Source organism: Scyliorhinus torazame, chromosome 7 (assembly GCF_047496885.1).
Source record: "Scyliorhinus torazame isolate Kashiwa2021f chromosome 7, sScyTor2.1, whole genome shotgun sequence".
In the NCBI taxonomy this organism is placed as follows: domain Eukaryota; kingdom Metazoa; phylum Chordata; class Chondrichthyes; order Carcharhiniformes; family Scyliorhinidae; genus Scyliorhinus; species Scyliorhinus torazame.
The window spans coordinates 69085829-69100181 of record NC_092713.1 but is presented as its reverse complement, the minus strand read 5'-3'; the positions used below and the strand labels follow the sequence as shown (position 1 = coordinate 69100181).

The 14353-nt window shown below is 42.6% G+C and overlaps 1 protein-coding gene across 3 annotated transcripts in view; it reads left to right on the top strand.

The window, feature by feature from the left end:
- The window catches only part of ipo13b (importin 13b), a 253469-nt gene that overhangs the window by 196002 nt on the left and 43114 nt on the right, over positions 1 to 14353 (top strand). For all 3 annotated transcript variants that reach the window (XM_072510858.1, XM_072510859.1, XM_072510857.1), the window contains 2 exons: positions 10069 to 10121; positions 12662 to 12728. In XM_072510858.1, the coding sequence (XP_072366959.1) occupies positions 10069 to 10121; positions 12662 to 12728 (120 nt within the window). The remainder of the gene's footprint in view (positions 1 to 10068; positions 10122 to 12661; positions 12729 to 14353) is intronic.

Sequence of the window (14353 nt, the reverse complement as noted above, 5' to 3'; positions counted from 1 at the left end):
ATAGGTAGTTCAACCCAGAGCCCCCAGCACACAGACACGTGTGAGCTCATAAAGATCTATGTGGATGGATCTTCCACAGTCTTGGATGGGAAGCACATAACAGGTTGCGGTATATATGTCGAGGACGCGCCCTTGAGCAAATATCGTTAAAACTCCCAGGCCACTTAGGCGCGCAGGCAGCAGAGCTCACGGCAATCGCGTATATAGTGGAACACCCAGATTCCTTCCCCAGCCCAGCAGACATATACTCGGATAGCCTCTATGTCTGCAACAGCCTCATGGAATTTCTGCCCCTGTGGAAAGCAAGAGGATTTGTTTCCGCAGACGGAAAACCCCCCCCTTCAGCCCCATTACTCCGTCACATCTTAGAGAGAGCCCAGAACAGGACCTTTGGGATAGTCAAGGTTCGTAGTCACCATCGTTCCTCCCCCCCCCCCCCCCCCTGGAAATGTGAAAGCCGACGCACTGGCTAAAGCAGGTTCCAGTCATTGGATATTTTTGGACACCCCCCAAAAGCACAATAGTGAGTGCAGTTCAGGTCTCACAGACAAAGATCGAGGATCTAGTGGAGGCCCAGAAGCAGGACAGCAATCTCAAGGAGATTGTAAAAGGAAAATATCCAGCTCCCTATGAGGGGTTTAGAAATGCACTGACCACACATGACGGTGTGGTGTTAAAAGACACCCTTTATGTGGTTCCTGAACAGGACAGGAATCAACTGATTTGTTTGTTCCATGACGGTCATGGACATCAGGGAATCGATCCCACTACAGCCCACCTCAAGCAGCTTTGTTGGTAGCCGAATTTAAAGGAAGATGTAAACCGTTACATCAGGAATTGTCTTATCTGTGCCCAGAATAATCCGGACAGATATGCCAAAAAGGCTCAACTCAGCCACACCCGACCCGTTAATGGCCCCTGGACTAACCTCCAGATCGATTTTATAGGACCATTGCCCCCTTGCAGGAATGGCTATAAATATGTTCTTGTGGTAATTGACACATTTACGAAATGGGTTGAAGCATTCCCAGCCCGCACAAACACGGCAAAAACCACAGCCAAGATTTTGACCCACCACATCTTTACAAGATGGGGACTCCCCCGCAGCATTGAATCTGACCAAGGCTCCAATTTTACGGGACGTGTCATGCAGAACGTCCTCACGATATTTGGCATCACCCAAAAATTCCACATAGCATACCACCCACAGTCGAGTGGTATCGTGGAGCGCATGAATCGGACCCTAAAATCCACCCTCAGAAAAATGGTCCAGCAGATCAACACCACTTGGGACTCAGTTCTCCCTTTTGCGCTGATGTTTCTGCGTAATACAATTTCTACTTCCACAGGTTACACCCCACACACTCTCATAACCGGATGCCCAATGAAAGGCACAGAATATTTATTAGGTTTGGACTTGACCAGCCCCGAGGTGACGGCCCTCGCACACGAGAAAGCAGTAGAGCAATTACTTGAAAATGTTAAAACGGCTCAGCTAGCAGCCGCAGTAAAATTGGGCACAAGGAAGAAACAGAGCAAGGCTTGTTTCGACAAGACCGTGCATGCGACTGAGTACAGTATAGGGCAGCAAGTTATGCTCTCCGTATATAACCCCAGCACATTCCTGTCACCAAAATACTCGGGTCCGTACTCCATTGCGGATAAAGTAAGCCCTTCCGTATATAAAATAAAGTACCCCAACGGTAAGACTGCGTCGTTCCATATAAACCAGCTGAAGGCATATGGAACACAGTCTAACCACGCACACCACGTCATGCTCGACGCAGCACGCCCCACCCACAGCCAACATAATCCTCCCATCCCCCAAAACGTCCAGCCCAGCCACGGACTCGACCTCGACTCCACCCCCGAGATATACACTCCGCCCCGAAACGCCCACAGACTGCAGCAGCAGAGACAGCGTCTGTGACTCGGACGATAGTCACAGCACGCCTCCCTACTATCCCCATGCAACAGGACCCACACCCAGTGATTCCGACTATTATCCAAGTGATCCCTTCATGATCACTTTCCTAAACAAACCCCACCACCGACCACCGAACTACCATGACGACCCGATTCCGTCCCCACACAACTAGACACCAACTATTGGCACAGAGACAACTCGTTCAGACTCGTCCGAAACGACGAGAGCGACCCCAAGTCACACCATGCAACCCTTTCAGCCCTGATACACTCAAGAGATTGGCACCCGGGAGAAGATGACGACCTTGGGTCTGACTCCCAAACCGAGAACCCCGTTGCGACCCTGTTCGCAACTGAGAACTGAGGTGTCCAGATGATGTTTTAAAAGGAACCGCTTGGGAGAAGTGGTGTCCTTTCTGATGGAACCTGCAGAATGTTTTATGTTGTTTGTAAGTTTGTTGAATGTTGTTTGTCAGACAGGAAAACATTTTCACCCCCCCACGCTTTTTCGGCCGAAACCTCTGAGAACTTGTCCGCACGCTCATCAGCAGAAACCTCTGAGGACTTACCCACAGAGACTTGTTAAGGTCCTAGACGCCAGTTCAGTGGAACTTGTCTGTCGCCGGAAACCCAGACCCCCGTTCATAACTGCCCTTCTGGTTCGAGGGAAAGAACCACTACGGCAGCCCCACTACGATGACTACATTTCTTGCCCGTTCTTGTCGGTTGCTCAGGCAGTGGAGAAAGGGCTTGGGACCCGCCCTGCCTGGGAACCCCCCCTCTGGTCAACTACGCTCGGCTAGGAGAGACACTGCATTGGTAGCCGTCCTACCCGGGGACTCCATCCAACTCTTACCCTTTGCGGCCCATACGCACCTCTTTTGGCACTTTTAGTTCAAAAAGTTTTGTTTCGTTTCAGGTAACCCGTAGGTTGCCAACCACATGCTATTTACATCCTGAAACATTTGGATGGTAAATTGCGCAGTCTGCGAGACGGCTCGCACTGGTTCATTATTGGGAAGTGTGTCTTGTCCTAAAATTCGGGTTTCGGAAGAAAAAAAAATGAGGGAGTCACACATAGTGACCAATTATAAAGGGAGTAATTGGCACTGAAGGACAGACAGACTATCGTACGAGATATTAAACCAAGATAGTTACAGACACTATGCTTGTTTCCACAGAACTCCAGAAGCTCCAGGACCAGAGAAGAAAAGGAAAGAGAAGAGCCATGAGGACTTCCTCCACATGGATCATCCTCATAATAATGGATATTTGGTTGCGAGTGAACACTAACCCCATGACTTCAAGCCCCCCAGCCGTTAATGTTTCACTTCCCCGCAGTACCCAGAGCCCAGTCACCAGCGACACCACATCATCTTGGTGTGCCAGGTTTATAACCTGGTACTCTCTGTCATATGTAATAGAAACCTTACTAGTATTGGCGATACTCTGCTGCATCGTGCAGACTGTGACTAAGGAAATGGAGAAGGAGAGCCTACCGCGCTCGAACCCCGGTATATAGGATCAGATCACCTATTTTCGGATACGACCTGACCCCCGCGATCTATAATAAAGAGCATTCATTTGCGGTTTTATTGTAAATAAAGAAATGTAAAGAACTGTTCATGAGCAAATTGTACGATCCTGAGCTTGACTGCCAAGCCAGGAAAAATATGTATAAACTGCTATGATTTTGTTTGTATGGTTGAGGAAGGTGGAATGATGAAATGTTTAAGTGAGTGTAGTGTACCAAGAATAATTAGAGTTTCCCAGTTTATTGTTTTGTAATGCATGTCCCTGTTTGACATAGCGCCCTTAGAATTGTCAGTTAAAAGTTTTTGCATAGCTATGGTCAGTGCAGAGGCCATGAAGGAAGTGCCCCCCCCCCCCCCAGGTCAAGGAATGGAAAGCAACATAATTATGTGATCCTTCACGCTTCTCATTAGGATCACAAGGAGGGAATGTAGCCACTTAAAATGGCCAACTCCCGATTCAAAATGGCGAACGGCAAAGGCTGATGGGAAAGTCAGCCAACAAGACAAAAGCCAGCAGCTGCAGGTTGGCTGTGTATTTACCTCTGGAAAGGCCAGACAATATCGATACCAGCAACCATCAGCATAATAAAACAGCCATCTGCATACTAATGAGCAATCCCCGGGAACAATAAGCAACAGCCATCTGCATACTAATGAGCAACATTTAGACACACAAAGCAAAACCAGACTCTTTGGCGCCAGCAGGAGCCTACACAAAAGGAGGTGAACGAGCACCTCCAGACCGCCCATCGATCAGGGAACCGCTCCAGCATTGGAGAAAATTGAACCAAGCGATTGGGACCAGGTACAGGGTCTGCCCCGAAAGGCGGGAAGCCCCTGGGGACTAGAAGAATTGAGCCCCAAGTTCAAATCGCTCTCTTCTCTTCTCTTCCTCTCCACCTCTTCGCGCTCTTCGTCCTGCCCGGGTCACCCAGCAACAACGAACCAACATTGACCGTGACCGGTGCAGTGACTCGTGAAGATCGAACTCGTAAGTTTTAATTCAACGCTCGCTACGAGATAAGGCGCTCCTAGCTACCAATCTGTACCAACTTCGAATCCCGCCGGCTCAGAACCCGAATGAAAGGCCATTTGTTTCCCTGACCCGGTGGGCCAGTTCCAAGTTAAGTATAGGCCTGTTTGTTGTAGAAGTAACTTAGACGTAGAATTTGTGCATGAGTAGCGATTACTGTGTATAATAAATGCTTTGATTTAAATCTTACTGATCGGTGTATTGGATTATTGATCATTACTCTGACTTGACCATCGTGGCGGTATCATAAAGATACCTGCCGACTCAAGAGCAAAGGTAATAAAACAGCAATTGAACTAAGGCAAAATCAGCAACATACCTTCTCCAAAGCAATTAAGCATGGGCAATAATAGTTGGCTGAGCCAGTGGCACCCACATCCTGAGAATAAATTTTTTAAAAACAATTTAATGTTCGTAGTCCCATTTCAAAGACTTTGAAAGGGCTCAAAACTGTCAATCAAACTGTAAACTGACAGACATTCCACTGTGGTAATAATAGCTTGTGAAATCAGTCATGCAGCACTCTTCCTATAATGGTGACCTTGAAGCTTATGTTAGCAGACAGTGAAATAGCCAGCACTGATTTTTGTTTCAAAGTTTCTTTCAAGTATTTAAAGGGAAGATTTAAATTTCCTCACAGCTTGACAACTCCCTTGACAGCACCGTTAAGCTTGACCGTTTCATTGCGTTTATCCACATTTTACTCGCATTCATGTTTACTGTTAACTATCCCCCAAAGGACACCTATCTCCCTCTCCCAAGTCCCACGACCTCTCCAAAAAGACACCCTATCTCACCAAAGAACTCCGCTATCTAAAGTGCACAAGCGGTGTTTTGGACATTCCACAAGCGAAAATTGGATCTGACTAAAGGCATTTTTAACATGCGTATAAGCCTCCATGAGCTACAAATGTGGAAACTACAATAGCCTCCACCCGGATTAAAATGGTGGGGCCTGTTTCTGGCCTCTGGTGCTATTTTAGCTAAGCTGGGGATCCCTCTGCGCGGAAATTCAGGCCGGACTGAGAGTCTTCAGGCTTCTTGAATAGCCCAGGGGCACTGCAGGCAATTATAGTACTCTTATTTCTACATTTGCTAAATGAATTCAACATACACAAAGAAGGGACAGGCAATACTAGATTTAGTTATGAGTAATGAGCCAAATTTAATTAGTAGCCTAACTATGCGCGAACATTTATCAAATAGTGATCACAACATGATTGAACTCTAGCGTTTGAAAATGAAAAGCACAATTCAGATACTAGAATTTAAGAATTGAGTAAGACTGACTTAACGGGATGAGACCGGGACTGTCCACGGTAAACTGGGAAGATCTGTTAATGGGTCAAATGAAGAGCAGTGGAGAATATTTAAAGAAACATTTGACAGGATACAGAGCGAGTATTTGAGAAGTAAAGGCTGTACTCAACAAAAAAAGCCATGGACAACTAAAGAGGTTAGGGACAGCATAAAACTGAAAGAAAGCACTTACAAAAATGCAAAGCATAGCACTGACCTGGATGAATGGGATAGATAGAAAGACCAGCAAAGGGTCACAAAGCAGCTGATCAGAGCTACTAAAAGGGATTATGTACGGAAACTTACAAGGGACATCAAGACCAATAGGAAGAAATTTTATAGTTCTATAAAGGGAAAACGGGGGGGTCAAGAGCAATGTAGGCCCACTAAAAGCTGAAGATGCAGATACCGTCAGTGATGATGGGAAAATAGCAGACATGTTGAACAATTACTTTGCCCCAGTATTTACAGCTGAAAAGGAGGATAATTTGCCGGAAATCCTGAATTAGTAGTCGATACAGGGCAGGGAGTTGATACAATTAACATAAATACAACATCAGTAACTAGGAAATGACTGGAACTAAGTGACAAATCCCCAGGACCTGATGGTTTCCATCTGAGGGTGTTAAAGGAAGTAGAGCAGCACGTTTTAAATGCCCTAACTATAATCTTCCTGAGTTCCCCAGATTTAGGAGTGGCCTCTCTGGATCGGAAAATTGCATACGTCACTCCACTTTTTGAGAAGGTTGAAAGGTGGAAACCAGTGAATTACAGACGAGTTAGCCTAACATCTGTGGTGGGGAAACTGTGGAGTCTATATTTAGGATGGGGATAACTGAACACCTCAAAATTTTGGTCCATCAGGGAGAGCCAGCATGGATTTGTGAAGGGAAGGTCATGCCTGACTAATCTTATTGAATTTTTTGAAGAGGTGACTAAAAGGTAGTGGACAGGGGAATATCTATCAATGGTATTTATATGGACTTCCAGAAGGCATTTGAAGTCCCACATGAGAGACTGTTAACTGAGGTGGAAGCCCACGGAGTTGAGGTCTTATTGACATGGTTAGGAAATTGGTTGAGTGGCAGGAAGTAGTTGCTCTAATTGGCAGGAGGTGATTAGTCGTGTACCACAGGGATCTGTGTTGGGGCCTCAATTATTCACATTATTCATTAATGATTTGGATGATGGCATAGAAAGTCATATACCAACATTTGTTGATGATATAAAGTTAGGTGGCATTGTAGACAGCCTAGACAATGGCATAAAATTGCAAGGAGATATTGACAGACTAGGTGAATGGGCAAAATTGTGGCAGATGGAATTCAATGTAAGCTTTATTCATTTTGGAGCAAGGTTATCCATTTTGGACCAAAAAAGGATCGAGCAGAGTACTTTCTAAATGGAAAGAGGTTAGGTACAGTGGAAATCCATAGAGACTTGGGGTTTCAGGTGCATAGGTCCTTAAAATGCCACAAACAGGTGCAGAAAATAATCAAAAATACTAATGGATGCTAGTCTTTATATTTAGAGGATTGGAGTATAAAGACACCTGGGTTATACTGCAGTTATACAAAACCCTGGTTAGATCCCACTTGGAGTACTGTGTCGAATTCTGGGCACCACACCGTAGGAAGGATATTTTGGCCTTGGAGGGAGTGTGACGTAGGTTTACAAAAATGATACCTGGACTACAGGGGTTGAGTTCCGAGGAGAAATTAGCGCTGTTTTTGCTAGAATTTTGAAGGTTAAGGGTGATCTGATCTGATCAAGATATTAACGGGGAAAAACAGGGTAGATAAAGATGAACTATTTCCACTGGTTGAAGATTCTTAAAACTAGGGGGCATAGTATAAAAATTAGGGCCAGGCCATTCAGGAGAGATGTTAGGAAGAACTTCTTCACTCAAAGGGTGGTAGAGGTTTGGAACTCTCCCCCACAAACAGCAGTTGAGGATAGGTGGAACAGTTGTTAATTTTAAATCGGAGATAGATTTTTGATAAGCAGCGATATTGAGGGATATTGACCAAAGGCAAGAATATAGAGTTAGGTCACAGATCAGCCATGATCTCATTAAGTGGTGGGACAGGCTTCAGCCTCATTGAATGGCAGGACAGGCTCGAGGGGCTGAATGGCCAACTCCTGTTCCTAATTGCGTTAGGGCTTTTCTTACGGCTACAAGTGGTGGCTTTTTATATCTGGCCATAAAAGAAGGCTTTATTTTGCTTTTTAAAATAAATATACTTTTTCCTGACCCCTCTTCAACATGATTTCTCTTAGCAGCTACATTATTTTAAGGCTCTTCTCAACCTAAAAGAGGCAGAGCGGAATTTATTTTGTGCTACTAACAGCATTTTGAAGCTGTGAATGTGAAAATGAGGCCCTGTTTTGTCATTTAAGGGTAATGACCTTGTCACGGTTATGTCACTGAACTAGTGGTCCATAACCTTCGAGAACATGTGTTTAAAGCCTAACATGGCAATTGGAAAATTTGGATTTGGTGTTCTGGTATCTATAGAAGTGACCATGGTGCTGTCAGATTGTAGTTTAAAAACCCAGCCAGTTCACTAATACCCTTGTCTGTCTGGCTACTTTGGTCTGCTGTCATATTAAATGTGACTGACTCTTAATTGCCATCTGAAGTGGCTAGCAAGCAAGCCACTTGTTCATATCAAATCACTACTCTGCATAATAAAAAAGGTGAGGGCATAGCAGGCAGTATTGCAGAGAGTATGTGGTCTTGATGATGGAGAGAATATTACATTTGAGATTAATCTGGAGATCAAACCAAGTATTGAGGTTATATGACTGGTTTAATCAGTGGTCCAACAAGGTTGAACAGCTATGGAGCAGTGTAGAGTCCGGAGCAAGGCTAGAGTTTTGATGGCATTTAAATAAAGTGAATTGCATTTTCCCAAGCACTGACTATTCTTAATTACATTTTTACTAAGCATCTGCGGCCTTGCTCCCTTTCTCTACTGTTGATCTAATTGTTTGTTACTACATCTTTTGTTTCCTTCACATGTCCTGCTGTCATACCACCAAGCTCTCTGCTAATATCACTATATTCCCTCATCCAAAACTGCATTTGTCACATTCCCTCATTTTCCTGCTGTCACATTCCCACTGATCATTAATTCTTCACTTTAGTCTAAATGAAGAAATATATCGGTGGCAGTTTTTGATGGGGATATGATCGGCACTGTTTCTATGTTGGAGCTTTCTTGGTTTAAGATCTGTCCAGAGTTATTGCTCGTGCTTACTTATTTAAGGCTTCAATTATTCATCTAACATGTGACCATTCACCCTGGCACCTGTAATAATATAGCTTCCACAAAAACATTACCGCATAGGACCTAAAAAGGCCCTGTGGCACAAATGTATAAAACAATATTTTGCTGCTAAATACCTATGTGGAACAATCTTCCAAGTGTAAGAATGCTGCCTGATTATAATTCGTTAATGACAAAGCAGCATTCTACACTTGGAATAGAAGGCATTTTCATGTACTTGCAATGATCTATTCTTGATATGGCAACATGCTTAAACAGAATTTAGTTGCACTGTTCTGCATTGGTCAGCATTATTATTATGCGTCCTACAATTTCATTGTAAATATTTCTATTTACATGACTTTGCATGCTGGAACTCTGACAATGACAACTGTATGATCTGGACATCCTTTACAAATGAAAAAGGAGATGAGTACAGAGATGAAGAATCATTTTCAAAAGTAATTTGTAGTGGGAGTCTTCCCATAACCCTTGAAGTTTCCATGATTGTATTGTTTGTTCCAAACCTGCAAAAATGTGTTTTTGTAGCTTGTGTTTTTGTAGCTTGTTCTATTTTCAGTAGTGCAGGCAGACATTTCAAAAACTAAATTGTCAGGCCAAAGATCCTAAATAATATCAAGTATTCGATGTTGGAAATGCCAATTTTTCCTTTTTAAAAGGGGAAAAAACGTTTTCTTTTTTTTTTTTTGGTTAATGAGAATTTCTGAGTTCCCAATTCTCTAAATACTGTCTTGGGTCCAAGATTTTAACAAAAAGCACATTTTTTTAATCTGTTATCTCTACACCTGGGTTTCAATCCTCTTTGCTGTTTATTTATTTTAGGTTCTGAAGTTTCATATTTCTGTACATTCTTTTATTTAACTGCTTTAAGCTGTTCATTGTACCCCCTCACTGTAACTGTTACGTAGAGTTCATGAGACAGTAAGAATATTGATTTGCTGTTTGTATATTATTTCTTAAGTTACATCTTATTATATTTTAGGACCCAGGGATCATCCTGATATTGTTGATTCATTTATGCAACTCCTGGCACAGGTGTGTTTTTGTTTCTTATTTCATTCACTTTCTTTTTTTTGTTTAATTATATTAAACCTGAAATCAGCTTTTTTTTTAAACCAGCTTATGGAAATGCATTGTAGGTTAATTCAAGGTTTTTAAGGCATGTTGAATCACCGTGAACTTGAAGCTCTTTTATGGATGTGCAGCAGGCAGCACTGGCAATAGTTGTGAACATTCATTATCACTGACGGAAGACTGTGTCTTCTGTCCAGTAGTAAAGAAAGGTGTATTATATCAGCAGTCAGACACTTTGTGAACTTCATGCCAAGGTTTGGTGTGTTGTCATAATGTTTTGCACTGTCAGCATATTGTAGCCAGGTGGAGTTTGAGCACATGCCAAGTAGCTGGAGGATTCATGAGGGATGTTTGGAAAGGATTATGTGGACAAGATCTAAAGTGCCGTGGTTTACAACTTTGTACAGCTGAACTAATCTTGCAGTTGCATGGACAGTGATACTGGTTGGGTTGACTTTACTCCACACCTGTGATTTAATTGTGCATCCTTCAGATATTCTTCAAAATATGAACGGTTATGAAGATTACAAATATAACAGCTGATCTGTCAATAATTCATAGCCATAGGCATTACTGATATAATCACAAATTACATCCTGTGTGACTGTGATGAAGGTAAAGTATCCTGTCCTTCTCAACCTGTTTTCAGCCTTTGACACAGTTGACCACACCACCGCCCTCCAGTCTCTTCACTGTCATCCAGCTAGGTGGGAGTGCGCTCAACTAGCTCCATTCCTATCCATCAAATCATGAGAATTACCTGCAATGGCTTCTCCTCCTCCACCACTGCAGCTCTGGTACCCACATCCCCCTCTTGTTCTTGCTAGTATACTGCCATTTGTGACATGAATCAAACACACAAGTTTGTTTTTGCATGTATGCTGATGCCACCTCTCTTAACCTCACCACTGTCTCTAAATTGCCAGACTGCTTGTCAAAAAATCTATGGTTCTTTTTATAAAAATGTGCATTATGTAATATTTCACACAACTATTTCAAAATCTGTTTATTTTACTTGTTAGCAGTCTGCTTGCACTGTCCCCTGCAACAAAATCTATTCCTTGGCCACCGACTCCATCCCTCAGCTTGACAACTGTCTGAAGTTCGATTCACAAACTTGGTATTTGACCTGAGAAGAGCTTCCAACCACATTTGTGCTATCACCAAGATCGCCAATTTACACTTCCATAATATTGCCTGATGTTGTTAGTCCCTGTCTCCTCAATGCACTGATGAAACACACATTTATGCCTTTTGTTGCCTTTATTCTTGACTATACAAACATGCTGTTGTTCACCCGGAAAGCAGCACGGTGTGCAGGGTAGGTGGATTGGCCTCGTTAAATTGCCCCTTAATTGGAAAAAATTAATTGGGTACTCTAAATTTTTTTTAAAATGGTTGTTCTCCCTCATCCCACGAAGCATAATCCTGTGGCCATCCAAAACTCGCTGTCCATGTCCTGACTTGCACCAAGCCCTGTTCACCCATTATCCCATACTTACAGAACTACATTGGCTCCCATCTGCACAATACCTCAATTTTAAATTTTAGATCATTGTTTTCAAATCCTTTTGTGGCCTCTTTCTCCCCCCCCCACACACACACACACATACACATACGCTCATCCTGCCCCAACCCCACTATCTCTGTAACCTCCTCCATTGTGGATATCTGCACTACTTAATTCTAGCCTCTTGAGAACCCCAATTTTAAACGCTTTACAGTTGGTGGCTGTAACTTCTGCTAAGGAGGTCCTAAGTTCCAAAATTTCCACCCTAAACTACTCTACCTCTCTCGCCTCTTTTTAAAAACTCTCCTTACAACTTACCTCTGAACAAGCTTTTGGTTACCTGCCCTTTCAATTCCTCATACAACTCAGTGTCATATTTTGCTTTTTATAATGCTCCTTTGAAGGATCTTGGGATGTTTTACTATGTTAAAGGTGTGATATAAATACAGGTTGTAATTGATATTTTCCGAATTATGTCATTTCTTGCTTTTGCGCACATTCATCAGTGTCTGACCATGATTTATTTGTGTGTTCTATAATGAGCTGGAGATGGTTCCATTCACAGTATTTTTCAGAAATTGATCTGTGATGTATTTCCATTTGTATTTAAAATACATGGTTCTTTTTTAAAATTTGCATTATGTAGCATTTCACATGAAACTATTTAAAAATCTGTTCTGTTTATTTTACTTTTTGTTTTAGCTGTCTGCTTGCACTATCCCCATCATAAACAGGTATATTGCTCCCTCCCTATACAGAAATATGTCCCTGCAATGGACTGATTGAGGACATGTTATGTAGAGAATCAGCGAGGAATCCCACATTGTTATTTCTAGCTCTTTGCTACTCTATAGCTTGGCAATTTGGTGTAACACCAGACCAAGAAGACTGGGACAGTGGATGAAGAATGGTCTTCGTAATAAGGATTCAGTAAGAAACTGGAGTTAGACATTTATGAACTTTTTAACAAAGCTTTGTATCTGATTCCTAGGCTCTCAAAAGGAAACCAGATTTGTTTTTAGCTGAGAACTGTGATGTGAAGGCCTTGTTTCAATGTGGTAAGTAATAGAAATGTTTAAGATGTTTGACTTCATAGATAATCTTTCACCTTTAAATTTTTTGCATGTGTTCTTGTACTCTCAAGTTTAATAAGTTCCACAAATTGTGGTGGGGCATTCAAGAAGTTTGAAAAAGCTAACAGTGTTTTAACAAAAGTGCAACATTTAGAGGAAATGTCCAATCCATTTAATAATTGTAATGCTCTTCACCAAGGGTGGCACAGCTCTTTCCATTCCCAATTTGCTGACATCTGCCATCTTTAATAATATTTTCCCAGCTGCACTTCTTGGTTCCATGTTCTCTACAGAGAAAACAATAGGATTTGAGGACAATAGTTAAGGGAAATTTTGAGTGCTTGGAAATGGATAATGACACCCCAAAGGGTTCAGACCTAGAGCCCCTTTCTTGGTGCTCAAGATTTGAACTGTCCCCATCATAAACAGATATTTTTGCTCCCTCCCTGTAATGGACTGACTGAGTCCATTAAATATGTTCCTGTAATGGACTAGAGTTAGTGGAGTTTACATTTGCAGGGGTAAGAAATTACCGCCTTTTGGCAAAATTCTGACACTTCAAGTACGAAATTCGGCCCTTGGAAATGATTTCCAACTCGCGCCGCGATGTGGTTATTGGTGCGCTTGAACCCGATCTCATGTGCTTTTAGCTGATCCCTGAAATCCAAACAGTAAGGTGCACAATCCGTAAATCCAAATCGTGGAGCCTTATCACAGCTTGAGCCCTGACCCCCAACCGCCGTTACTCATCCTTGCACCGGGTGCCCAGACCCTACTGCTGTTGCTCATCCACCGAGACTGCACTGCTGGCTATTTGGTTGGCCACAAGATTTGGAGGAAGAGAGGGTGGAGGAAGGAGCAGCGAAGACCTAGTCTTGGTTGGTTGCAGTGAATTGGTGCTGATTTTCAATCAGGGTGGCCTGGTATTGGTTCTTGTGAACCCCCAGGATGGTGTTGTTGTTGGAATGGCCAGGATTGTTCAGTCAGTGGTGCGGGATGGGTAGTTGAGAAGAAGGGGCTGCTTGAGTGAGTAGTGGGAGGAGAGGGGCTGATTACAATGTATGTGTAGGGTGGGGGTGGTTTGAAGAGGAGCTTCACGGAGTCTTTTGTCACCAAGAAATATGGAGTGCTTTGGCTAAAACCTGCATTTATACATACATTTTTTACAAAGCATTTTTAAAACAGAGTTATTTTTGTAAATGCGATATTGTTATATGTAGATCTCTAATGTGAACTTTAATTATATTTTTTATTTGGCATCTGGGGTCATGTTAATTTTCCAAGGTTCTTTTTGTAAACCTATTTGTTCATGGGATATGGACATCCCTGGCAAAGCCTGCTTTTGTTGTCCATCCCTAACTGCCCTTGAGAATATGGGGCCACATTGTAAATTTTGTCAATGTGATGATCATGTTCTTTTGTTATGTTTGGACTTCATCCTTTGCTACATACACTAACTGCTTGAATGTTGAAATGTAGAAATCTTTTTGGTGAATTCTTGACAATAATAGAAGGTAAACAAAGGGGAAAACTAATGTTTGTACCCAATTGAAGTGTGGTAATTCCACTCATCTGGAATGGCCTAAGAGCATTTGCATTTCCTAGAAATC